At 38.8% G+C, this 25,658-nt stretch overlaps 1 protein-coding gene across 7 annotated transcripts; it reads right to left on the bottom strand.

Moving 5' to 3' along the window:
* Positions 1 to 4,527: 4,527 nt before the first annotated feature.
* Positions 4,528 to 23,769, bottom strand: LOC133608828 (tropomyosin alpha-1 chain). 7 transcript variants are annotated; one of them, XM_061964395.1, is made up of 10 exons: positions 23,656 to 23,769; positions 23,393 to 23,518; positions 18,111 to 18,244; positions 15,800 to 15,917; positions 15,604 to 15,674; positions 15,454 to 15,529; positions 15,297 to 15,359; positions 11,975 to 12,044; positions 11,490 to 11,568; positions 5,045 to 5,048 (listed from the first exon to the last, which is right to left on the bottom strand). In XM_061964395.1, exons 1-10 carry the CDS (start codon positions 23,767 to 23,769, stop codon positions 5,045 to 5,047), a joined length of 855 nt encoding a protein of 284 aa, XP_061820379.1. The 7 variants fall into 7 exon arrangements, with proteins under 7 accessions (XP_061820376.1, XP_061820381.1, XP_061820379.1 ...); XM_072913377.1 differs by lacking the exon at positions 5,045 to 5,048 and adding an exon at positions 7,114 to 11,224; XM_061964392.2 differs by lacking the exon at positions 11,490 to 11,568 and having other exon boundaries at positions 4,528 to 5,048.
* Between the last annotated feature and the right edge of the window lie 1,889 nt (positions 23,770 to 25,658).

Raw genomic sequence — 25,658 nt, 5'->3', positions numbered from 1 at the left:
CACGTGAAGCACCTGCAGCAGATGCTACACTACCCCTAGTGGTCAGGAGGTGCTATGTCTCTACAGCACAGTGAATGACGCTTTACCTTCTGATCATAAATTATTACTTTACAGAGTCATGAAATATTGCACTTACATTTATAGTTTTATATCATATCAGTTTGAGGGGAGGTTGATATTTTATATCAATGTGATGAATATTGTTTAGGGGTAACTGTATGTCAGGGCATCACGGTGGACAGGGGTTAGTGCATGTGCCTCACAATACGAAGGTCCTGAGTAGTCCTGAGTTCAATCCCCATCTTGAAACTCATTTTATACTCTAACCTTTAAATATACCCCTTTTTTAGTATAGTTGACCTGCCTGTCAGAGTTCTTAAAACACATTTTTGCTAGGAGTGTTTCGCAAACAGGGCAGCACGGTGGAACAGGGGTTAGTGCATCTGCCTCACAATATGAAGGTCCTGAGTAGTCTTGGGTTCAATCCCGGGCTCTGGATCTTTCTGTGTGGAGTTTGCATGTTCTTGTTCTTCCCGTGACTGCGTGGGTTCCCTCCGGGTACTCCGGCTTCCTCCCACCGTCAAAAACATGCACCTGGGGATAGGTTGATTGGCAACACTAAATTGGCCCTAGTGTGTGAATGTGAGTGTGAATGTTGTCTGTCTATCTGTGTTGGCCCTGCGATGAGATGGCGACTTGTCCAGGGTGTACCCCGCCTTCCGCCAGATTGTAGCTGAGATAGGCTCCAGCACTCCCCCGTGACCCCAAAAGGGACAAGCGGTGGAAAATGGATGGATGGATATTAGTTCTGTTCAAATTGGTCAACCAACAACACTGTCGTCCAGGCAGGCCTTTTCCTTTAAAGCGGTCATTGCTCAAAAAATAATGGATACAAATCAATGTTGTGAATTATTGGCTTATTCAAGACTCTGTTGTAATGATACATTTTCTGATGCTAATAAGCTAGGGCACATCATCAGTGTGGTTACAGTGTATATATATATTTTCTCATTCGGTTTGCACACTCTTGGAGTCAACATGTGCATAGTCACATGTATGTCTCATTGTCACACAGTCCCAAAGGGTCCCGAACCAAAAGGCAAAAAAAAAGAAAACACACGAAAACAAGAGGGAAACATCAGGAACACAAAAGGATGATACAAGAGTACAGAGCTCCTGCATCTTGAAAAAAAAGTGAGCTCTAACGTGACCAGGTTCTTTGTTGCCTCAGATACCAGGACAATGTCAGGTCTCAGGGTGGTATTGACGACATGCTGGGGGAACTTAAGCTGTTTATCCAAGTCCACTTTCATCTGCCAATCCTGTGCAGTGTTCAGAAGCCCTAATGCTACTCTGGAAGACCTTTCTGGTTTCTCTCCGGCCCTGATGAAGCTGAGAGCTTTGACCTCCGGCAGCTGTTGATGTTATGTTTTGAGCACCTGGTCATGCCGCCAGCGATACAGGCCTTCCCCCAAAGCTTTTAGGCAGCAGCTCAAGATATGCTCAAGAGTTCCCTTCTCTTGCACAGGGCACATTCTGGTGTATCGGCCAAACCCCAGGTGTGCAGGTTGGATGGGATGTGGAGGACGTCGTAGACTGCCTGAACCAGGATCTTGATGCAGTGTGGTTCTGCCCGCCAGAGGTCTGCCTAAGTGATCTTCCTCTCCACAGCCCCCCCCCCCCCCCCCCCCATCTAGTCCAGGCACCCTGACGTGACATTCCCACTCAAATTACTTCACTGCAAATATTCCATTTTGAAATATTTTTAGGGGGAAATATCGCATATTGAGAGTTTTCTTTGACAAAAGGGGCATAAAACAAAAAAAACCCACCAAAATATAAAAAATAATACAATCGACAGATCTGAGGTTAATCTAGATATTTAAGTGTTGGAAGTAAAAAAAAAAAAAGAAAAAGAATGACTTATATGTAACACTTAGTGGGGCCCTTTTTGATCTCCAAGAATTTAAGTGGGATTTTTTCTTAACTGTCGATCAAAAAATAAGGAAATAAAATCAATTGTGTATGAATTGGACATATTTAAGGCTCCAATTACTTTGAAAATTGGGGAAGGGGGGGATATTGCACATTTTGATTTTTCGCCATAAAAACAACCAACTGGGTTTTCTTTGACAACACGCGGAGAAAACATTAGAAAAAAATAGACACGTTTATCTAGATACTTAAGCGTTGCATATAGGACTTAACATTTTTATGATTGAGACCCTTCCAAACTTGAGGGAAGCACGAAAGGTTAAAAATGGTTTTATATATTGTATTGGTTTCAAAAATGAAAAATATCAAAATGGCCCCCGTATGCTTTAGTTGTTCAGTGTGCAGCCCTCAGTGGAAAAGTTTCGACAACCCTACAACAAAGAATCAACATTTTTCTGAAACTATTTAAGTTGGAGGCTGATTGGTAACATGACATTGGCCATAGTGTGTGAATGTTTATCTGTGTTGGCTCTGCTATGAGGTGGTGACTTGTCCAGGGTGTACACCGCCTTCCGCCCGATTGTAGCTGAGATAGGCTCCAGCGCGCCCCGCGACCCCAAAGGGAATACGCGGTAGGAAATGGATTGATGGACAAGCAGTAATTGTCAATATTTTCCCTACTATATGGACTTGTTCAACCACTGCTCTGTAGAATAAAACATGTTTCCTCCCACAGGTGTGCGGTGATCTTTTCCAAGCACATGTAGGCATACTTGCCAACCTTGAGACCTCCGAATTCGGGAGATGGGTGGGGGCGTGGTCGGGGGCGCGGTTAAGAGGGGAGGAGTATATTTACAGCTAGAATTCACCAAAAGTTAATTAATTAATTCACGCCTTTATCTCGAATTGTTTAGACTACTGCAATGCCCTGTATGTAGGCATTAGCCAGGCCTCCCTCGCCCGCCTGCAGCTTGTGCAGAACTCTGCTGCTCGTCTGCTAACACAGACCCGCAGACGTGAGCACATCACCCCTATATTAGCGTCCCTTTACTGGCTCCCTGTGCGTTACCGAATCAACTTTAAACTCCTATTTGTTTTTAAATGTCTAAACAACCTCGCACCAACATATCCCTCCGACCTCCTTCAGCCTTACTGCCCCACACGATCCCTAAGATCAGCTGCTACTGACAGTCCCTGACACAAGGCTGAAGCTTAGAGGTGACAGAGCTTTCGCCGCTGCTTCTCCCAAGCTCTGGAACGACCTACCTCTGAGTGTTAGACAGGCCTCCTTTCTTCCTGTCTTTAAATCTCTCTTAAAAACATACTTTTATTCCATGGCTTTTAACACTGAGTGATATCCATCCTGCAATGGAACCCCATAATACACCTGCTGTGAACCTGTTTTTATGTTCTATTTATTTATTTTTTATCGTGTTCGGTTTGCTCGGTTCTCGTATTATCTTTTAACGTGCCCATTGTACAGCACTTTGGCTACCCCTGTGGTCAATTTTAAATGTGCTTTATAAATAAAGTTGATTTGATTTGAAAAGGCAAGTATTTTATATATATATATATATATATATATATATATATACATACAGTATATATATATATGAATACTTGACTTTCAGTGAATTCTAGCTATATATATATATTTTATTATATATATAAATAAAAGAATACTTGAATTTCAGTGTTCATTTATTTACACATATACACACACAACACTCATCTACTCATTGTTGTACTTGAAAGTGCAATGCTTTGCAGCCAGAAGCACAGCTTGCTGCTTACTAAAAAAAACACTTACCTTTTACTATTTGAGTAACCTTTGTTCTGCCATTTGCGTACTGGCGAACGATCTCTGAATCCGGGAACATATTCTTCACGGATTTGTTGAAGACATCCGCAAATGAGAACGGGATGTTGCTTCCATCTATCAGCATAGCCATCTTTGTCTCGGCATAAGTTACACCCTCGGGTCTCCATTTAGCGAGGTCGCCCATAATACTGGGCTGTGACCGGTGCTGCGCTGCCGCCACCTTGTGCTTCGCTGACCGTTCATGAATGAGTATATCCGTTCAGCCACCGTGTTCAATGGAGAAGTCTGTTCTACAAAATTTACAGGCAGCATACCCCTTCCCATTCGAACTGTCCTGGATAAACTGAAATTCTTGTTTCCATTCGTTTTGGAACTTACAAGCGTATTTCTTCATCTTACTCGTCGTCTGCGTCGCCATGGCTGTATCTTCCTCGTTCTTCTGCTTCGTCTCCTTGTTGTGTGCGCAGTTGTGCACTCTCTAAAAGCCGTAGATGTTATAACGTGATTGGGCAGGCACGCTGTTTATATCGTGGGAAAGTGGACGTGAAAACAGGCTGTCGACTCGTCACTCAGGTCCGCGTGGAACTGGAGGGGGCGTGGCCTCCAGCTCCGGCTGGAAATCGGGAGATTTTCGGGAGAATATTTGTCCCGGGAGGTTTTCGGGAGAGGCGCTTAAATTCGAAAGTCTCCTGGAAAATTTGGGAGGGTTGGCAAGTATGCATGTAGGCCTACTAACCTTTTAAAAAAATAAAGCCATCCTTCAAGTTAGCTTGTTGGTTTACCAATTTATTAAAGATTAACATTTCCAAGATAAAATGACAGAGACAAAACTCAAAATAACTTAAAGGGAAAAATAATAACACATAAAAAAAAATGAGTACAATGTGCAAATATTTCCTACAACTGTGTTAATACAAAGTGAAAAACATCAATGTCACCGTATCATTTACAAAATAACAACCGTAGTTAAAGACTAACAAGCAACTTAACAAAAATCTGCAATAAAAACTCCTTTATAACCTTGGCTTAATGAACATGTGAAATATTTGTGTACTGTAAAAAAAAAGTGCTTATTCTCTCAAATAAAGACGATACAGTGAATGCTGCCAGTGCGTAACAGAATTTCATGAGGTCAGAGAGGAGACACATTTTGTGTACTGCAGCCATGGTGTGCCAGAGTCAGTCACATTGAGAGGAGTACAGCTGGTTCAAATGTTACATATCTCCATTAGAGTCTGATCCAGCATCCGCTTTACGCTCACGTTGTCTTCTTTTGCACGAGCAAGTTTATCTGTTAATATAGCATTGCAGTGTTAACACAGTGGGCCAGCACAAACAGGAAGCTTATGTCAGCTTTAGAAATAAAGAGAGCAAAGACAATAATGTATAGTAGTGTGTACATTTAAGGTGTTCATATCGATCAAGCAGTCAAACATTTATATCTAATATTTGGAATTTCAGCTAAAGGCAGGGCTATTGCCAATTAGTTTGACCTACCTTGGAAAAAGAGCTCAAACTGCAGCAATTTATATATATATATATATATATATATATATAAAAAAAAGTAAGAGTGCCAAGTTAAAGCATAAGCTGTACAGTATGTGTCACAGACTAAAGCTGAGGAAACATTAGACCATAACATAAACATATTAGTCCATATTAGACCTGTCAGAGTAAAATTGGGACATTCTAAAATGGCATTTCTCAATCTGATGAATTTCCGAGTCAGGAATTTGATTGGCAGTTACAACAAAATTCCTAAAACCCTAATGCACGTTAAATTGTTTTCAGAATTAACATTTACTGTCCACGGACAGCTGGAAGGTGGTCTTTTTCAATAGTTTGACAGTTGTCAATAGATTGAAACACGCACTACTGACACCTAGTGGAATGAAGTGGAAAAAAACATCCCCCAAACAGTGTGAGCAGTCAGGACCTTCTGTTATAGGCGATTTACAAGTGTAGTGCGAGCTGGAATTAAAAAAAAAAACACTGTTAATTTCTAAAGTGTATGTCCATCTTAACAGCAGAGTTCAAATTACACAAAGCTAGTCTGATTCTGAACCAATACAATAAGCAGTTTGGTCCAACTACATGCTGCATCAAAGACTACGGTACTTAAAGAGGTTTTTAGGTTCAGAATGAAGCACGTGTCCAACTGTTTAAGGTTTCTGTGCTATTCTACAAGGAGCTGAGCGACAACATTCACAAAGTGTGAGTGATCCAAGAATCAACCAACATATTCTCTGCTCTATTAAAATTAGTATTTCAACAGTCCTCTTAGTCATGCTGCTTATTTGGAGACCAAGACCACACCTAACAATTGATTAACAGTACCTACCAATCACAAGTCTACCAACAGGGAATTGGCTAATGACCGTTGAGTTTTATCCGCAAGTTGCAAATGAGCAATTGAAACGATAGTGACGGACTACAGAAGCAATCAAGATGATATGGAAGACACTTAATGGGCACATTGGCCCATTAAATGTGAGTACACAAAAAAAAATGACTGAACTATCGACTGACAATATGCACTCTTAACCGAAACACTTCCATCTCAAAATACCACATTGATATCAGAAACGGTCGGAGTAGCAACAGGTCCACATTAAACTGGATGTTAGTTTAGAAAAAAATACATTTTATGTAACTAACATGTTAGAGGTGTAAACAACACAAAGTGCACATACATTCTCTTCCTTGAGTCTCTTTGCTCATGCAAATTTAAAAATGTTTTTTTTTTTTTTTTTAATCCACAGCAACTTTAATTTGATTAAGAAATGTAATAATTTGACAGCACTAGTTGAAAAAAAAAAAAATAAAAATAACCTGCTGTGAATTTTGTCATTCAGGTCTTTGTTATGAAACACTAAGTTGAGCAAAAGCACTTAAATATTCCAAGGTATATTACATTTTAGGTTTCACCAGAAAGCCAAATATACACCCATGTTGAAATTATTGTACGTCAAAGACTGCTACAAACTAAAAGAACCTACTCAGCTTCTTCCAAGTACTTTGAAGACTCAAACTGATGTGACAGCAATGACAACAACTGAGGAAAAATACTAGACAGTCTGTCTGACCTTTCCAAGAAGCCTTCCTGAAGCACGCATAATAAAAGTCCTGTAAAAGGATTGTTTTTGCTTCAGCTGATTAAAAGCATCCATTGATTAGTGTAGGTTGTATGCACTCTTTTTAAGAAAATGATGAGGCAAATGTGTCTAGACAGGATTTGTGACGGGATAAAGCCAAAACAAGAGCCGAATCCCCACTTCAGGCCTCGTTTAGGGCTACCCGTAGCTCGTTGGTGAGGAGACGGTTTTTCTCAAGCTGCTTGTAAAGGTGGTCTTGACAGTCAGAAGGCAGGTGAGAGAAATTGGAGAGGAGACAAGTAGGTAATTAGTACAAGAAGACAAAAGAAAGTGTGACGTTAGTTTGTATTCACATTTAACTGAAGAAAAAAAGTTAGATTAGCGTAGCCATTGAAGCTTGGTCAGCATGCAAATATTAAGTTCCTTTTACCCGAAATATCAAGCATGAGGAAGTGACAGCAGCATGAAAGCAAGCTTCATGGAGGTGTTCAACACATCCTAACTATTGTTTTTAGCTTGAAGACTAGCTCAACCCATTTCAAGTCAGAGATTTACAATGTGATGCACTGGAGAGGTACAGTATACAGAGCCTTTATTTTTTCTAACCTGTTACCATCAGTGCTTTAAAAAAAAAAAAAGCTGGTAAACGTTGAGGTTTTTGATTGAAAATTGTTTTTATTTTTAACAAAATAGTGGGACCTCTAAAGATGTTGAACAGTTCAAGGTCAATTAGAAGTTTTGGGGATAAATCTGCCTTTGAAGTTATATCTCAGTACAGCAAGCAAAGGAGCAACTCTGCATAGGTTTTTTGCTTTTTCTTTGAAACAGCTATTCCATCAAGGAATCTTAAGAGAAGAAAATACAAAGGAAATTACGTGACATTAAAGCAGACTGCAGCCTCACCATTTATAAACTTTGTTTTGTTTTATGATTGGTGGTTAACTTCTTTATACACTTGAGTGACAATAACATTAAATAAGGGATGTGTGAGATATGCATCTGCAAAGCAAATTACATTCGTACAATACTTTTGTCATTAAAGACATAACTTTTTGTTGACATAACCAACAAATAAAAGGGCTGTTCGCAACTTGTTCAAAATAAATTTTTAAACGAAACACCATCGCTAATTTTGTTACCGCTAGTGGTTCAAAAGAACAGAATTAAGAAATAAATGCTTATATCTGTCACAATTAGAAGTTAAACTGTGTAAAACACTACCGTACGGACCAAACGTAATGTTACAAATGATTGGCTTTTATATATCGTGCCGGGGGGCCCATCTACAGGAGAGATTTGCACATACTAAAAGAAGTGAAAAACTATCAATTGTGTTAGTAAAGTCGTATAATATAGCTACAACATTCATTTTAGATACGTCACACCAGGTAGCTCTGACGAAGACTGAAGTGTCAGTCGAAACTGTCAGCAGGTAAGAGACATCTCTGACTCAAAAAACAAAGCCTGCACACAAGAATCTTGCCTCATGGATTAAAAAACAGATTCAATGACCAACGTGCAGTCTAAACAGGTGAGCAAGACCAAAAATCACTAAACACTTTTGTTCTTTTCCTCCGGGCGTGTGCAGAAAAACAAATATGTCGTCATGTATGCTGACTGATCACTAGGGGTCAGTAACGTCATATGGATGTGCTTTAGCACAGGTATTCTTAAGCTTTTTGACCTCGGGCCTAACTTTTCCTCTACAGAGGGGCCCAGGACTCACTTAAATATTAACACTGAATTAGAATTCTTACTTTTGAATTTCATTACATTTAATAAAAGGGACAAGCGGTAAAAAATGGATGGATGAATTATATCTAACCTTACAGTTCACAACCTTTTCAAATAATATGAAACCATGTGTTAATTATAGAGATTATTAATTTAAGAATATGAAACCATGTGTTAATTATAGAGATTATTAATTTAAGAAAGGACTCAACTCACACAAAATAAATCTCCATACAATTATGATAAAATAATTGTATGTAGATTTATTTATTTAAAATAAATAAATGTTTAACTAAACAGTCAATATAATTTTGGTGCAAATGAAAATACAGCTTCACCACTTTAGTCCTATTTTTTGCACTTAAGAAACTTCTGTAACTTAGATATTGGGTTTCACAATGTAAAGCGCTTTGAGTCACTTGAGAAAAAGCGCTATATAAATGTAATTCACTTTACTTTGACTTAAGCTCCAGACTTCTTCGGTTTGTTTGCGATTCTCATTACTGCCAAGTGGTGTAAAAGTGTATTACAACTGAGTACTGCTTTGGCCTATATGGACCACAGTAGAGAACCTTTTATTTATTTTTTATTTTTTTTTAAACACTGCTGTAGCACATTTATGTGACTTTTCCAACGTTAATTGAGGGTACTTACAAAAAGATTGCATTTACGACTTTTTCCACCTAAAAAGGCTAAACCACAGTTTGTGAGGTACTCTGCTCTGTTGCAGCAAAAAAGGACATTGACCTTGACTAAATAAGAGTAATTAATTTGCCTCCCTCCCACGGGGTGGGTGTAATATTAACACAATTCGACTGCGAGGTTGATAATCGAGTCAGACTGCTCCGAATCGAATCATTGAATTTTCCACTAATTGAAGACAGCTCTAGACGCAAGCAACCTTAAAGCATCCAATTAACTGACATACAGCAGCTTGAACAGTGGTTCACACATTTTACACATTTGATGTTCAATGTTAATTAATTTAATCTTTATAACTAAAATATTTTTAAAGTGAATAAAGGGCTAATAATGTGGACAGTTTGACCCTGGGTTATTTTTGTTATAGGAAAAAAATAATTTACAAATGCAGACACATTCATATTGTCTGTGGTTGTTCTCATTCATCCAGGTCATTGTATTCTCAGGACATTCAATCGATCGCAACTGGACTGTTTGGCTTGTCTTAGAACATTTTGCCGCTCATCCAAGTCAGCTTCATCAGATCATGCTCATAGACTTAGATTGGTCTCATCTAGTCTAACAGCTGGTGCCGAAACCCCAACTATTTACACTAACACAGGGAGGATGTGCCTGAGCAAGGATGGTTTCATCAAATTGTAGTGAAAAAAAACTGTTGAGGTGCAATAAGTTGTATTCACCTGACATCACGTCCAGCTCATTAAATATGTAAGGCTTAAAGTGGTGGTCAAAGTCAGCAATTATAAATGAAGCTTCAGCACATACACATCGTTGAGATCTATAGTTCTATTTTAACAAAGACATGGAAACTATGTGTACTCTTAACAACTTTGCAATAGCAAGACTCGTTATCTGAAACTTACCCGACCCTGCAGTTACAATGAGCTGTGATCACTTTTCCGTCTTCTTTCACAAGCAGCCAGGTCTTCAGTGGTGTGTCCAATTATCTTTGAGTGATATCAATGTCCTTAACCCAGCCACACACAAATATGTTGTAGACCTCTGTGCTTTTCCAAATTTTAATCCGTTTTGTCATGTAGAATGACATCTGGAGCACCAGATAATTTGACTTGTCGGGGAACTCGGACGGATAACACTTGATATCGCTCAACAAAACTTATTAGGGATCGATTCCATTGCATAGTTAGATTTTCTTTTTTTGCGCGTATCTGCTTTTAGCGGTAAGATCTAGGCCCCTTGCGTACTGCGTACAGTTTGCAGCAGAGCGGCCATGTCGGCTTGGTTGACCACCACTTCGTTTTCTTTTGTTCAAAAGTCACGTGACTGAATGCAACCTATATAGCATCCCTTCTGTCAATGCAAACAGTCGTTAAAATGAAATGTTTCCCTCATTAGCACTGGAGTAGATCTGGGGTTTTGGCACAAGACTAGATCCCACCAATTCAAGTCTATGAGCATGGACTAATGAAGCCTACTTGGATGAGAGGCAAAACATCTTAAGACAAACCAAATAGTCCAGTTGCAATCAATCGAATGCCCTGAGATGACAAACAGATTGCGTTGTGCTTTAAAAAGGTTCACTGTAAATTGGAGTATGCACCCATTGACACTACGATGACCAAATAATAGTATCCCAAACAGAAAATGGGAAAGGATCTTAAGAGCAAAACACAGAATGAAAAACAAGGTGGAGGGTGAGGGACAAATGAGGGTTGCAAGTGAGGATAAAAGGGAAAAATTGGGTGACAGATGGAAGAATGTTTATTTTACAACAAAGTAACACGGCTCAAAAGGTGTGCATGAGAGATGAACAAATGGGTGGTGGCAGTGGCAGCAGCATTGGAGACCCAATGTACAGAAAGTGGCAGAAAGGGCAGCACAGAGAGGACAGACGGAAAATTGTGGCAGCGCTGCGCCAGAGAGAGGTGGTGACAACGTTCGACCAGTAGGTGGCTTCTGAGGTGTAAAAATTTAGCTGTTGAGAGGAGAAGGAGAAAAAATAGAAGTGAAGAAGGATGCAAAACAATTGGCATGCAGGAGATAAAGGATACAGATCAACTAATGAGAATAGGAGGAAATAACAACAATGGATATTGGTTAAAAATTAGTGGAAAGACATTTTGCTAAAATCTTGTGTAAGATGAAACCAAACATGCCACAAGAGGAAACTATTAGTGTTGAAGTTTGTGTGAGGACTACTCAAGGACCACAGAGCACACACAAGCTACATGTTGAATTACATGGAAGTCATGTCGTTGAGGGCGTGGTCCAGCTCCTCGCTGATGGCCTTGTACTTCAGTTTCTGGGCGTACAACTCATCTACGATGTGGCAATTATTTATTACGTGATGGCAATGAATTTGAATGGGAAAAGAAGAGAAAAGGAAATGGAAAAAAAGTCAGAACAGAGGCAAAAAGACATGAAAAACCCGGGACAGAAATAGAAAAGGTGCACATGTAACAGCTGCTGAGGTTGTCAGAGATTCCAGAGCAGTCACCGAGAAAACGTCCTCACATGTCGCATAACCTTGAGCAGCCGTGGCAGAATATGGCCCCGACAATTTACTAACAGTAAACACTTTAAAAGTGACACATACATGATCTCACACTGTATGAAGTTATCTCGGACTAAAATAAACCCTTGTGAGCGTCAACTGAATGGTGTGATATCCTGTGAAAAACGGTTCAGATGCATGAAAATAAAGTTAAAATGAAAGGATTCATACCCTCTAGGTCATCAATGGTCTTCTCAAGCTTGGCGACTGATCTCTCAGCAAACTCAGCACGAGTCTCAGCCTGCCAGAGTAATATAAATTATTAGAAACCTTAAAACATTGGTAAAAGCGGATACATTTATTTATTCATTCATTTATTATGTTAGGCAAAAAAAAAATAATAGTGCAGTTCCCCATAAAGGCTATCTTTCACAATATTAATGTGCGACAAGAACACATGGGTTTTTTGTATGCATTCTAACTCCAGGCATGTGATTTGAACCTTAATGAAAAAGATTGAAAATAAGCCAGGGTCTGGGGGCCGCAGGTCCCCGGCCAGGTCCAGCCTACTTGATACAGTATTTACAACATTACTAGTGTTCACTTCACAGCCACAGATGGTTAATCTAGTCATTTACATTATTTACACATTACTTTGGCATTTTTGCTTTGGAGGCTCTGACATGAGCCTTCCTGGCAAATTTCTGAGCAGCTTGCATTTTCCTTTTTGTTTCTGCTTTAGTGAATTGTGCCTTGGATTTTATAGCCAATTTCCGCCTCTTTGACTGCCTCTCCACTTCTAACTGCTCCAAATGCAAACATCATAAAGAGTACAAACAATGCTTATTTCCATTAGCTAACTTCCTTTATCTGAATAGCCATTTGTGGTTATAGCACGAAATAAATATATTGCAGTCATGTTTATGTTTCAAAATGATTCAACTATTTAATGTCAAAATATCAACAGTAGAAATAATTAACAAAATGTCAGTTACTGTCTTGTTCTAAAACACCAATGAAAATCAAATTTAGCATGTAGACAGGCTATACTGTAGCAAAAGTCATCAAGTGTGCCACAATCATGTGTGTTCTTAAATGTGTATTCCATGTCGAGAGCAGTTTTTATTTGGGCTTACATGGTAAACAACGAAAATGAATGTTTTGGGCACGGTTATATCCAGACGCACACACATTGTGATTTCCCTTTCTGGTTCGATGACCCGCCCTATCGTGCCTCTGATTGGCCTGTCCGTAATGTTTTGCCCTAATCTTAACCAATCGTGACTCATCATTGTAAACCAACCAAACAATCATGGATTTTCTTATACGTGAATCAACCAATTATCATTGATGTTTTCTATGTTGTCCCCTGCCCGTGGAGTTACACCAGTCCACTTCTCTTTGTCTTCTCCCTCGCTCTTCTTTAGTAGCATGTAGCTTAGCTAACCGCTACATGGGTCTAAAAATAGCCAAGCTATTGACAAGCTACTGGGAAATGTAGTTAATCTATATAGCTTCGATTTTTAAGTTAATCATTTTTAATAGAAAACCGTAGTTTTTACCACTGCAGCCGTAAACCGGAATGGATTATCAAAAACTGTACTCATGGGAAAACCGTAGTTGTTGTCAGATATGGCAAAGAGACAGATCCCGATTTTAACACACAATATAGGTCGGAAAAAAACTAAGAAAAACTTAATTTTTTAAATATTTTTACAGAGATAAAAAAGACAGATTTCCGACTATAGACTAAAAAAAAAATCATATGCTTGTAATTTGTAAATAAACACTAGCAAAAATCATCTAACAATGGAGCCAATGGGAGTCGCTGTATTCCGCCTATAAAGCGCTCTAAAAATCCTCCATCTTTTTATATATACACACGCTGTAATTATACATGTAATGTAGTAACCGACACATTCATAATGTGTAATATTTACATATTTTGCTCATTATAATCATTTGGCGTCTCGTACATTTTTTTACATTTGCTTTTTTTCTTCAGCAATAAACCTACTACGGTACTTATGACAGATTTCGTAAGAGGCAAAGACTATTTTGGGACAAATGATAATCAAAACTTGGCATTTTTGAGCCTGAATATAAGGAGGATGAGCTACAAGTTAAAAAAGCTGTGTGCTAAACAGATGCACCTTTAGTGATACACCAAGCATCATGTAGCAAGATTGCCAAGTGCTAAACAAGAAATACAAACTGCGAACATAAAAAAACAATCACTTACTGTACAACGTCTGCTCTACTAGGATGCCGACTGATGGGATGTTCATATCTTCCCGTTTAGATGAACAATTAATCATAATCGTCACACAGGTTTAAAAAATAAATTGCCGTCTTTTTGTGTATTTCTCACCATATAAGTTTAATGTCAAAGTTGACCAACTCCTCAGTTTAAAAAAATAGTTTGTCTGCGCTTAAAATAACAAAATCACTAATACTTGGTTAATATTCAGCTCACGAGATGTAAATGGAGTATTGTTAGCGGTTTTTGGATGTTTTTAGAAGGCTTTATAGTGTACTCCAGTACCTGCATTGTTAGCCACCTCGTACTTGCCGTATCGAACGACTTATAATGCATTAAAAAAAGAAATATATGTTCTTGTCTTTCATAGGGATTGTGAAATATAGGAACATTTTTTATTTTTTTTTCAAAATACCGTATTTTCCGCACTATAAGGCGCACCTAAAAACCTCCAATTTCCTCAAAAGCTGACAGTGTGCCTTATAATCCGGTGCGCCTTATATATGGACCAATATTGAGCCACAACAGGTCTCGCAACTACGGTAACTACGCCAATTTCATTTTCCCCCTTCTACGACTGCTTACCGTAGAAGAAGAAGCGCTTCTTTTTCCACAGGGGAAAATGAAGTCGGCGGCTGCTTACCGTAAAGACCCAAAAATGGCTCCTATTAAGAGACACTCTTACGACGCAGAGTTTAAACTCAAGGCGATCAGTCACGCAGTAGAACACGGGAATAGAGCAGCAGCAAGAGAATTTAACATTAACGAATAAATGGTGCGGAAGTGGAGGAAGCAACATGATGACCTGCGCCAAGTAAAGAAGACTAAAAAGAGTTTCCAAGGGAACAAAGCGAGATGGCTACAGTTGGAGGACAACTCGAACAGTGGGTTGTTGAACAGAGAGCAGCAAGTAGAAGTGTCAGTACAATCACTATTTGTTTTGTTGACATTCCCTTTAGCGCAGCTCCATCTAATGGATGCATAACGTAACACCAGCCTCTACTGTAACGTCTATTCTATGCGCCTTATAATGCGGTGCGCCTTATATATGAACAAAGTTTTAAAATAGGCCATTCATTGAAGGTGCGCCTTATAATACGGTGCGCCTTATAGTGCGGAAAATACGGTACACATCCCCTTTAAAAGAATGCAGTAGAACCAAGTGATGTCCTCAGCAAAAAAAAAAAGGCATTGACCATAGTGAAAACTATTAGATTACACTTTTTAGAACATTTAATTAAAAAAAATAGCAGACACGTCTTGCAAAGTGCTAAAATAATTTCAACAACTCACCTCCTTCAGCTTGTCTGTAAGAACCTTGATCTCTTCCTCGTACTTGTCCTCCTTCTGCGAGTACTGTGGTCATACACACAAAGAAAGAAGTGTCACAAAAGTTCAAAGTTCATATTTAAAGTTGATTAATGCCAATTATTAGCACCAGCTAGCTTACCTTCTCTGCCTGAGCCTCCAGGGACTTCAGGTTGTTCTGCACGGTCTTTAGCTCCTCCTCAAGCTCACCGCATTTACTGGAGGTTCCAAGTTGTGGTTAAAAAAGGTGATAGATAAGGCAGTGAGGTAATATATAGAGGAGATTTCCTACCTCTCAGACAGCTCGGCGCGCTCCTCTGTACGTTCCAAATCGCTCTCAATGATCACAAGCTTACGAGCCACCTGATGACATAGTCATGGAGTTAAAACATCTGGAATGCAACTTAAATCCTTTTTGTGTGACCCCACGAGCAAATAGCGAGTCCCCAGAGGCAACTGTCACATAAAGACAAAGCTGAGCAACTCGCCTCCTCGTATTTGCGGTCAGCCTCCTCAGCAATGTGCTTGGCCTCCTTCAACTGGATCTCCTGCAGCTCCATCTTCTCCTCGTCCTTCATCGCCCTGTTCTCAATAACCTTCATGCCTCTGGAGAAGGCAGAATTGAGCATTAATTCATGGGCACCGTGAGCAACAACAGGCGCAAGACGTTTTGATCATGTGTGACTTGAATCTGAAGAGGGCCATGTTCAAGTACTTGTAGACAAATACTGTTATATCATGATAAAGCGCACTTTTAGCATTAGCAATTAATTAATTTTGCTGTCCATACCTGCTCAACGTTAGGCCTGGGTGAATAAATCAATTAAACAAATTAAAAATGAACTTTGCTTGCATCAATAAATTGCCATACTGCAATCAGAATGCAAGAGGGTTAACTTGGTGCATCGCTCACAGCATCTAAGCACGTTTTTTCCATAGCAGAAATAAACAAACAGTGAAACCTCATTAGGCGGCGGGTGGTTAGCTTACAGAGCCTTGCTCATCGCGACTCATTAGTGCAATGGTTCTCAATATTTTTCAGTCCCAGCCCTTTACCTCAACCTGCTCAGTGGACTTGTGGTTAGAGTGTCCGCCCTGAGACTGGAAGGTCGTGAGTTCAAACCCCGGCCGAGTCATACCAAAGACTATAAAAATGGGACCCATTGCCTCCCTGCTTGGCACTCAGCATCAAGGGTTGGAATTGGGGGTTAAATCAACAAAATGATTCCCGAGCGCGGCCACCGCTTCTGCTCACTCCTCCCCTCACCTCCCAACATGAGGATGGGTCAAATGCAGGGGGTAATTTCACCACACCTGGTGTGTGTGTGACTATCGTTGGGACTTTAACTAACTTTAGTGTTCTGTACGAACACTTAAGATGCTATTGGCTCTGACACCGATATCGCACGGTGCCTCATAATTTGTGGGACAATATATTGTTGGTAACCTGACTCTCGCCAAATCCTTGTAGTTCGCTGAGCTCCACACAAGGATCTGGGAGTTCTCAATAGGAGATGTATTTCAGAAGGCGGGGCCTTGTAAAAAAATAATTTTTATGTGATTGGATAAACCACTTGTCCGTTATCTTGAATGACGTGCTACTTCAACCACTCACATCAAAATCAACGTGACGCTGATGAGAGCGACGCTGGGAAATCCAAAACAGAACAGGAGACAGACATACTGGATAACGACAGAGTGAAAAGTTAATAAAAGCCTTCAAAACCATTGTCTGTTCATCTTTTAAGGAAATAATATTCGACAAAACATTTGCGATAGCAGAATCAATGTCAGCACACGACTCCTCGCTGCGTGCCGCTATTGTTGTTTGAATCAAGCAGTCGCTTCGACGCTACGTCACATCTATGAAATACCGCCCGGCGATCCTGATTGGTTCATTATTTTTTGCCATTTTGAAGGAGTTTGCATTGCCCTCGAGCCCAGATCCTTGTGTAGAGCTCAGCGAACTACAAGGGTCTGGCGAGAGTCAGGTTATATTGTTGGTAGCTCATCTACCAATTATTCCATACATCCATTTTCTACTACTTGTCCCTTTTGGGGTCGCTGGAGCCTATCTCAGCTGCATTCGGGCGGAAGGCGGGGTACACCCTGGACAAGTCGCCACCTCATCACAGTGCCAACACAGATAGACAGACAACATTCACACTCCCATTCACACACTAGGGCCAATTTAGTGTTGCCAATCAACCTATCCCCAGGTGCATGTCTTTGGAGGTGGGGGAAAGCCGGAGTACCCGGAGGGAACCCACGCAGTCACGGGGAGAACATGCAAACTCCACACAGAAAGATCCCGAGCCCGGGATTGAACTCAGGACTACTCAGGACCTTCGTATTGTGAGGCACGTGCACTAACCACGGTGTCACCGTGCTGCCCAATTATTCCATATTGTTTAGGAGAATTGAGAACCACTTTGGACAAACTGCACAATGCAATACAACCGGTGGCCAGCTGTGGCAGCACTGAGACAAGATGCTGGGAGTGGTCCTCCTGCAGCTTTTGTCATGGTCAAACTAAATGTAGCTCTTGGGTCCTAGCTTATGACAGTTATTTGACATAACATTTTAGAGACATTGGCTACTATTTTGAGTGATGCACTAATGCACAAGTGTATGTTTGCTACCTCAACACTTGCGCCGAACAGACGCCACTGTAAAAGTGTTGGATTGATTTACAGATTGCTTAAGCTCTTTGCAAACACTATACTGGGTATAAAAAATAAAAAATAAAACAACTTGCTGTGCTGCTGCTGAGATTCCTGAGCTGCAAGGTGCACCCACCTCTCGCTCTCATCTGCAGCCTTCTCAGCCTCCTCCAGCTTGGTCAGAGCTGTGGCCAGACGCTCCTGAGCACGGTCCAACTCCTCCTCAACCAGCTGGATGCGTCTGTTCAGGGAGGCGACATCGCCCTCAGCCTGGGAAAGCACAACAGCACCAACAGGCAGTCAGATTTATATGCAAAAAAAAGAAAGATGCTCCTCATGGGACTTTGCAGCATCCAAACATCTTGGGTTGGGGACAGGGCGGGGTCAGGGATGCAGCACAGGGGTTGTTTTATTTCGCATAGTGCAGTTTGGATTGAATTGTTTACAATTAAATGCCAAGATGTGATTAAGTCCACATGCTATTGACTAATTGGAAGTGCTATGTGTAGCTTTAGCACAGGGAAAGCTAGCCTACTTCACACTCGGGTGTTTTAAGACAAATTAGCGGGCTAATTTCCCACACTACTTTTGTCTGAGTGCATAAAAGCGTGAACCGCTGCTGTCTGGGCCTAGCAGCCACGCTTTTTGACCAGATTTCCGCCTAATGCCGTCGGCAGCCTGCAGACTAATTGCCTTAAATCATTAGCATGGGCTTACTGCTTCCCTCGCGCTCCTCTCCAGGTTGACTTCCCGCTGCAGTGAGGCGGCTCGGTCTTCCGCCACATCCGCCTGCTCTTGCAACGACTTGATTTTCTTCTTCACCGCTTCCAGGGAGCTTCCACCGGCCATTGTGATCGCTGCAGCCCACCGTAGTGTCTCGGCTAAGCTAGAGTCAGTTTCCCTCCAAAGAGACACACGCAAGCTGGCGCACACTTGGCGAGGCGCGGCTCTTTGATCCCAGCCCCCACCGCACTTTAATCAAGTCCTGATGAGGATTGGGATGTCACGTGCCACCGAACCCGGAAGTGACTCGCTTCTCACGGAAATCATTTAATTGATCAACTTTATATAAAAACAATTTTTTTTTGTATTTTTACATTTCTATGTCGATTATTGATAACAATTTTTTAAAAATGTGATGGATTTAAGGAAACTTAAATAATGAACGGGAAATTGAGCTAACCCCAAAAAAAGCCTGATACAACATGGGAACAAGAACGTTACATTACACTACTAATAATTGACAAAAAGTAATGTCGAGAATGTATAATTGATTGAGACTTTTATTAGTAGATTGCACAGTACAGAACATATTCCGTACAATTGACCACTAAATGGTAACACCCGAATACGTTTTTCAACTTGTTTAAGTCGGGGTCCACGTTAATCAATTCATGGTAAATAATTACCTTTACATTAATTAAAATGTACAATTTGATTGTATTGCAACATGCATGTTCAAATACAGTACTGACAAATGAATGTAGAATATATTTAAATATTTCTACATATCATTTATATGCTATATATATATAAATATATATATACATAAGCATATATATATATATATATATATATATATATATATATATATATATATATATATATATATATATATATATATTTATATATATATATATATATATTTATATATATATATTTATATATATAGTGGCTCATGTGTACAAATATGTTAATCTTTAATTTTTTTTACATAATCATGTATTTGTTATTTTTACTTATTTATTGTTCAGTTCTTTCAATTCCATCCATCCATCCATTTTCTACCGCTTATTCCCTTCGGGGTCGCGGGGGGCGCTGGAGCCTATCTCAGCTACAATCGGGCGGAAGGCGGAGTACACCCTGGACAAGTCGCCACCTCATCGCAGGGCCAACACAGATAGACAGACAACATTCACACTCACATTCACACACTAGGGCCAATTTTCATATTTAATATTTTTAATCCTCACATTTTAAATACAACCTAATTATCGACTAAATTAATTAATTAATTAATTAACGGTTAATGAGGATCCCCTACTGGTATTGTTAGCTTAACCCCAAAAGAGCCCCAAATATAATTCAATAATGTTAACTAGGAAGTTACACTACACTACAGATCAATAATGCAGTGTTTTTTTTCAAAACTCTACCTAATACAAATTAAATGTATTTATATTCCAATGTATATTATTATTATAATTACAATTATTATATGCAGCTATGCACTAATTTGACCACATACAATTTTGCTTTACTGCTTTGAGTATTTTATGTGCCAGATAAAATGCAGAATACTGCATATTAAAATATGATATTGTATTTTTTATAAATTGTGTGTACGCATATATATATATATATATATATATATATATATATATATATATATATATATATATATATATATATATATATATAATTAGGCTCCAGCTTATCAGTGACCCCAATGAAAATAAACGGTATAGAAAAGTGGATGGAATCAAATTTGGAGTCGCTTTAGAAGCATAATTCAGTCATCCCTAGCCAAATTGCTCTTTAAAGATTGCGGCTTCACTCTATCTCGCAATTTTTCTACGCATATACTATGTATTTGTGGCATAAATTAAGTATTTTCAAACAAAAATATGGTTAAATGAACTAAAACGTATAAATACTACAGTATATGGGCCTCCAGTTGAGACCAATCCAATCCGAGCACGCTTTTCAGTATCGTGGCCACTGATTGGCTCAGCCTCAACCAGCATTATAAACGGGCGTAAAGGTGACTATGTGCGCAAGCCAGGGGCGTAGAAGTGGAGGGGTAAATGGGGACATTGTACCGGGGCCCCAAGCACAGTGGGGGCCCATGGGCTTTTGTAAGGTTTAAATAATTATTTTCAGTCATTTAAACATGTAAGTTATAATAATCAACGTCATCATTGTTAACATAACATTAATATAGCTATGGCAGTTCAATAATAAGGTTGCTTGAAACAAATTAACCTATCGAAAATGCAAAATGAAACACTTCACTCAACACAGATGTCATAACGTCATCAAAGCTCACATTTAAGCATGCAATGATAATAATATGGTGCATCAATTATTATGATTAGTATCACCCAATAATGACAATCCTACATGAATCAGATAATCTCTACTTTACACTCTGAAGTAAAAGGAAACTTGACAAATGTACTCTATAATCATATTTAAGTTAATAATGACAAATGTAATATCATTATTTAAATTCATATTCTGGTCACTTTATTTTATATTTGTTGGCACTTTATTGTGAAAACAAAAAAATACATATCTACATTTTTTTTTTAAACAAAATCAAATTATTTGGGGGCTTTATCTAGTTATGTTCTAAATATTTTAATATCCATCTTTAAAAAGTCAAAAAAAAACTAATTAGAGCTTTTACATGCATTTTAAAATGCTGGTTTTAACCAAATCCATGAATAATTCGATATTTTAGTGCTTCTAAAAATACCAAGTGTGTGTGTATGGGAAAGCGACGTTTGGTTAAGGGAGGGATGAGGGCCCTTTAGGAGTCTTGTGTATGGGGGCCAATAATTTAGTGCTACTTCCCTGGCTATAGCTATGAAAATATTACATTTATCATTTCTAATCCCTACTTTGGGGGCAGCACGGTGGAACAGGGTTTAGTGCATGTGCCTCACAATACAAAGGTCCTGGGTTCGATCCACGGGCTCGGGGTCTTTCTGTGTGGAGTTTGCATGTTCGGGTAGTCCGGCTTCCTCCCACCTCCAAAGACATGCACCTGGGAATAGGTTGATTGGCAACACTAAAATTGGCCCTAGTGTGTGAATGTGAGTGTGAATGTTGTCTGTCTATCTGTGTTAGCCCTGCGATGGGGTGCCGACTTGTCCAGGGTGTACCCCGCCTACCGCCCGAATGCAGCTGAAATAGGCTCCAGCATCCCCCGCAACCCCGAAAGGGACAAGCGGTAGAAAATGGATGGATGGATGGAATCCCTACTTTGCAGAAATTCAATTACCACAGTCAACCCCACAGCGATAAAAGAAACCCACTCGTAAAAGTGTCATAAGGGGTGGGGGGGGGGGTTCCCACATATGCGGTCCTCTCCAAGGTTTCTCATAGTCATTCACATCGACGTCCCACTGGGGCGAGTTTTTCCTTCCGAGGATGTCGTTGTGGCTTGTGCAGCCCTTTGAGAAACTTGTGATTTAGGGCTATATAAATAATCATTGATTGATTGATTGATTGATAAGTCATCTTTATATCTTTTTACCTAATCTTTTAACAACTTCTTTTTATATTTTTGCCTTATTATATGTCCATTTTGTCAAAACAGTATCAGCTTTTTTTTAATAATGGGAACAGGCAAAATGTGCACTATTTCCAAGAAAAGTTGCAGACTGGAATATTTGAGTTTAGTAATTGCAGCCTTGATTAGATCAATAATTTGTGACAATATTGATTTAGATACAGTACACAAGCAGACCAAAAATTACTATTTTTACAGTGCCTACTGAGAGAGAATGAGAGAAAAAGCAGGCATGACTTGGTTGAGTTTATTGAGTTCACACAAGTCTTTTTACATAAATCAGCCATCTTATTTATAACTGCCCAAGATCATTTTCATTAAATATCAGCGGTTTAATGGCAGCTTAACTCTTTACGCTCATCATAGCTCTGAGAATTATGCATCGTGGTATCCTGGCGCTATCAGGTGTTTAATGGGTGCAATTACGCCAAAACAATGTGTTTTTATTTATCAATCGACAAGAATGAGATTTAATTAGTTTTCGTGGAAAAAGCATAATAAAATACCAGGATTACAGTTTGTTAAAAAATAGCAGTTATAATAAGAGTTAAAGGGGTCAAAAAAGGTCTTAAGAGCAAATGTGTATGCTTAATTTTTTATCCTATTTCTAAAACCGTTGCAAACATAAAAACAAAGCATGTGAAAGAAAAAAAAAAACTCCTTAGCAAAATTTCTAACCTTCAAATTTAACGATGATATCACATGTAATGCCTGTTTCGGGCACTAGTGTCGAACAAAGGTTAAATCTATTTTTCTACTTTCAAATTTCAAATGGTTAATAAATCATTTTAGGGTACGTAAGTATTGGTTGTCAATGCTGTTGGTTATTCTGTCCCAGCTGGAGTTTAATTGCACCCACCGGGACGACGTCCAAGCTGTCGAGGATCACGCAGGTCAAACATGCATGTAAAAACGCTTTGCCGTAACCCTACACTGCTTCTTGTCGCCACCTGTGGCATTCTCAAGGATGGCGGCAAGCTGTGACTTCTCCATATAGAGGACACAACTAAATATAACATCGGACCTGAGGTGGTGACGGCGTCATTTGGCCATTTTTTGTTACGGTTGAAATGGAAGTTATGACTTTTAAACTAGTAATAGAGAAGATGTAAACTCACATCTGTGGCTTTCTTCTCAGCCAGCTCCAGTTTCTCCTGGGCATCCTTCAGGGCTTCGGAGTACTTGTCCAATTCATCCTCAGTGGACTTTAGCTTCTTCTGCAGCGCCAGCAGGTCATCCTCAAGCTGGGACACAGTGGAGAAAGAGATTCATGTAAATATAGCTTTGTATTCAGCAATAATGAGAAATAATTTAACATAGTGACACATATAGTGACACATATACACAGACGTGACACAAAAGCCTCAAAGTGCATCCTGACCTGCTTGCTCCTGTCCTCAGCTGCCTTCTTGTCTGACTCGGCCTGCTCAGCTCTGTCCAAACCGTTCTCCTTGTCCAGCTTGAGCATCTGCATCTTCTTCTTGATGGCATCCATGGCTACTTAAGTTTCTGTGTGCTTTTGTGTGTATGAATCAAAACTGAGCTGAAGGTGCGAGCGTCTGAACCACTGTGGACGCCAAGCTGGAGTGCGAGCTCGCTGCAAACTGTGGTGAGTCAAATAGGTTTGTGGCGACCAGTTAATGACACCCGATACTTTTTTGGACACGACCGCAGCTGCTTTCCAAGAAAGGAAGCCCTATTTTTTGCAAAAGTCTTCACTGATTCGCTCCATTCAGACATTTGACCACTTGTGTGACCTTACATGGGGACTTTACGTCAGGAACAGAAGCCCCCACCCCGACCCTCTTCGCTCCAACAAGCGTCCAGCGCTTTTTCTCACAATGTCTAAGTAACATGCAGGATGTATATATTTAAATTTTTTATTGTAAACTATTTTTTAAGATTATATTATTTTACACTACATATTTACATAATATAAATAAATATATACAATATATATTTTAAAAACTAAAAGAGGATAGTACAGGCCAGGGAGTCATGTAAAATGCTCTTAACGATCTAATTTTGAAAAGTCAATTATGATGTCATTGCCTGCTTTGTACACATGAAAAATACATATTTCCATTTATGGAGGAGAAGTATTTATAAAAAGTATATATTTTGATATTCATTAGGTCCAAAGGCAGGTTAGTAACACGCTTCATTTACTCCGTTACATTTACTTTGGCATAACTTTTGGGATAAGTAGTAGTTTTATTGCAATATACTTTTTACTTTTACTTGAGTATTTTTATGAAGAAAAAAAGGTTATTTTTAGTCTTCTGGGTTTCATTCCCATCGCTACATTTCTTTATATTACCCATCTATCCATACGCTTTCTGCCGCTTGACCCTTTCGGGGTCTCAGGGGGGCTGAAGCCTATCCCAGCTGCACTCAGGCGAAAGACGGGGTACACCCTGGACAAGTCGCCAGCTCATCGCAGATCTTTATATCATCATTATCACAATATTTATTTATAATCTATTAATTACTGCTCGCAAAGAAATACATTTGACTTGTGAGAAAGACTGCTTCCAGTGGTCACATGACTGTTTAACCAATTTTATCCATATTGTTTATTAATTTTCACAATTTTTTTATATTACTGTAACATTTGAATATGTAATACATATTAAATATTAATTTGGCGTTGTATTTTTTAATTATCTTATTATTTTTCATTATTTCACTCATATTGTTTATTTATTTTCACCATTTATTCGTAACTGTTGATCTTATTTTAACATTTATATTTATTTTTTTAATCATGTATATTAGACCCCAGCGACCCCGAGAGGGACAAGCAGTAGAAAATAGATGGATGGATATTATAATGTATTTTAGCTGTCATTATTTCATTTTATTTTAACTTAACTTATTATTTTACACTATCCTATTCATATTTGTTTATTTATTATCACAACTCATTTGTAATTTCATAGCGTTTGTATTTAATTATTTAATAATTCATATTAATTATTTTTATTATTATTTTAATCATTTTATTTATTTTAACCATTTCTTTGAAATGGTTGATGTTCTATTGAATTTTTCAATAATACATATTAAATATTAGTATTTCATTTTATTTCAAAATTATCTTATTATTTTCTTTACTATTTATTAATATTTTAATTTATTTTCACAATTTGTGTAATTTTTTATCTTATTTTAACATTAACGTCTCATTATTTAATAATATATATCAAATGTTATTCCATATATAATTCTACATTATTTAAGACATGTAATACATACATCACATGTGTTTCTTGAAATTTTGCTTTACTTATGTAACTAAATAAAATAATGAAATGTGAAAAAATATGTGTTGGTTTGATGCAAACAACACAGTGATAACAATAATTAAACTGTTATTGAATA

This window comes from Nerophis lumbriciformis, linkage group LG06, assembly GCF_033978685.3.
Source record: "Nerophis lumbriciformis linkage group LG06, RoL_Nlum_v2.1, whole genome shotgun sequence".
Taxonomy (NCBI): Eukaryota; Metazoa; Chordata; class Actinopteri; order Syngnathiformes; family Syngnathidae; genus Nerophis; species Nerophis lumbriciformis.
Note: the sequence above shows the minus strand (reverse complement) of the source record. Positions and strands in the feature narration are given on the sequence as shown.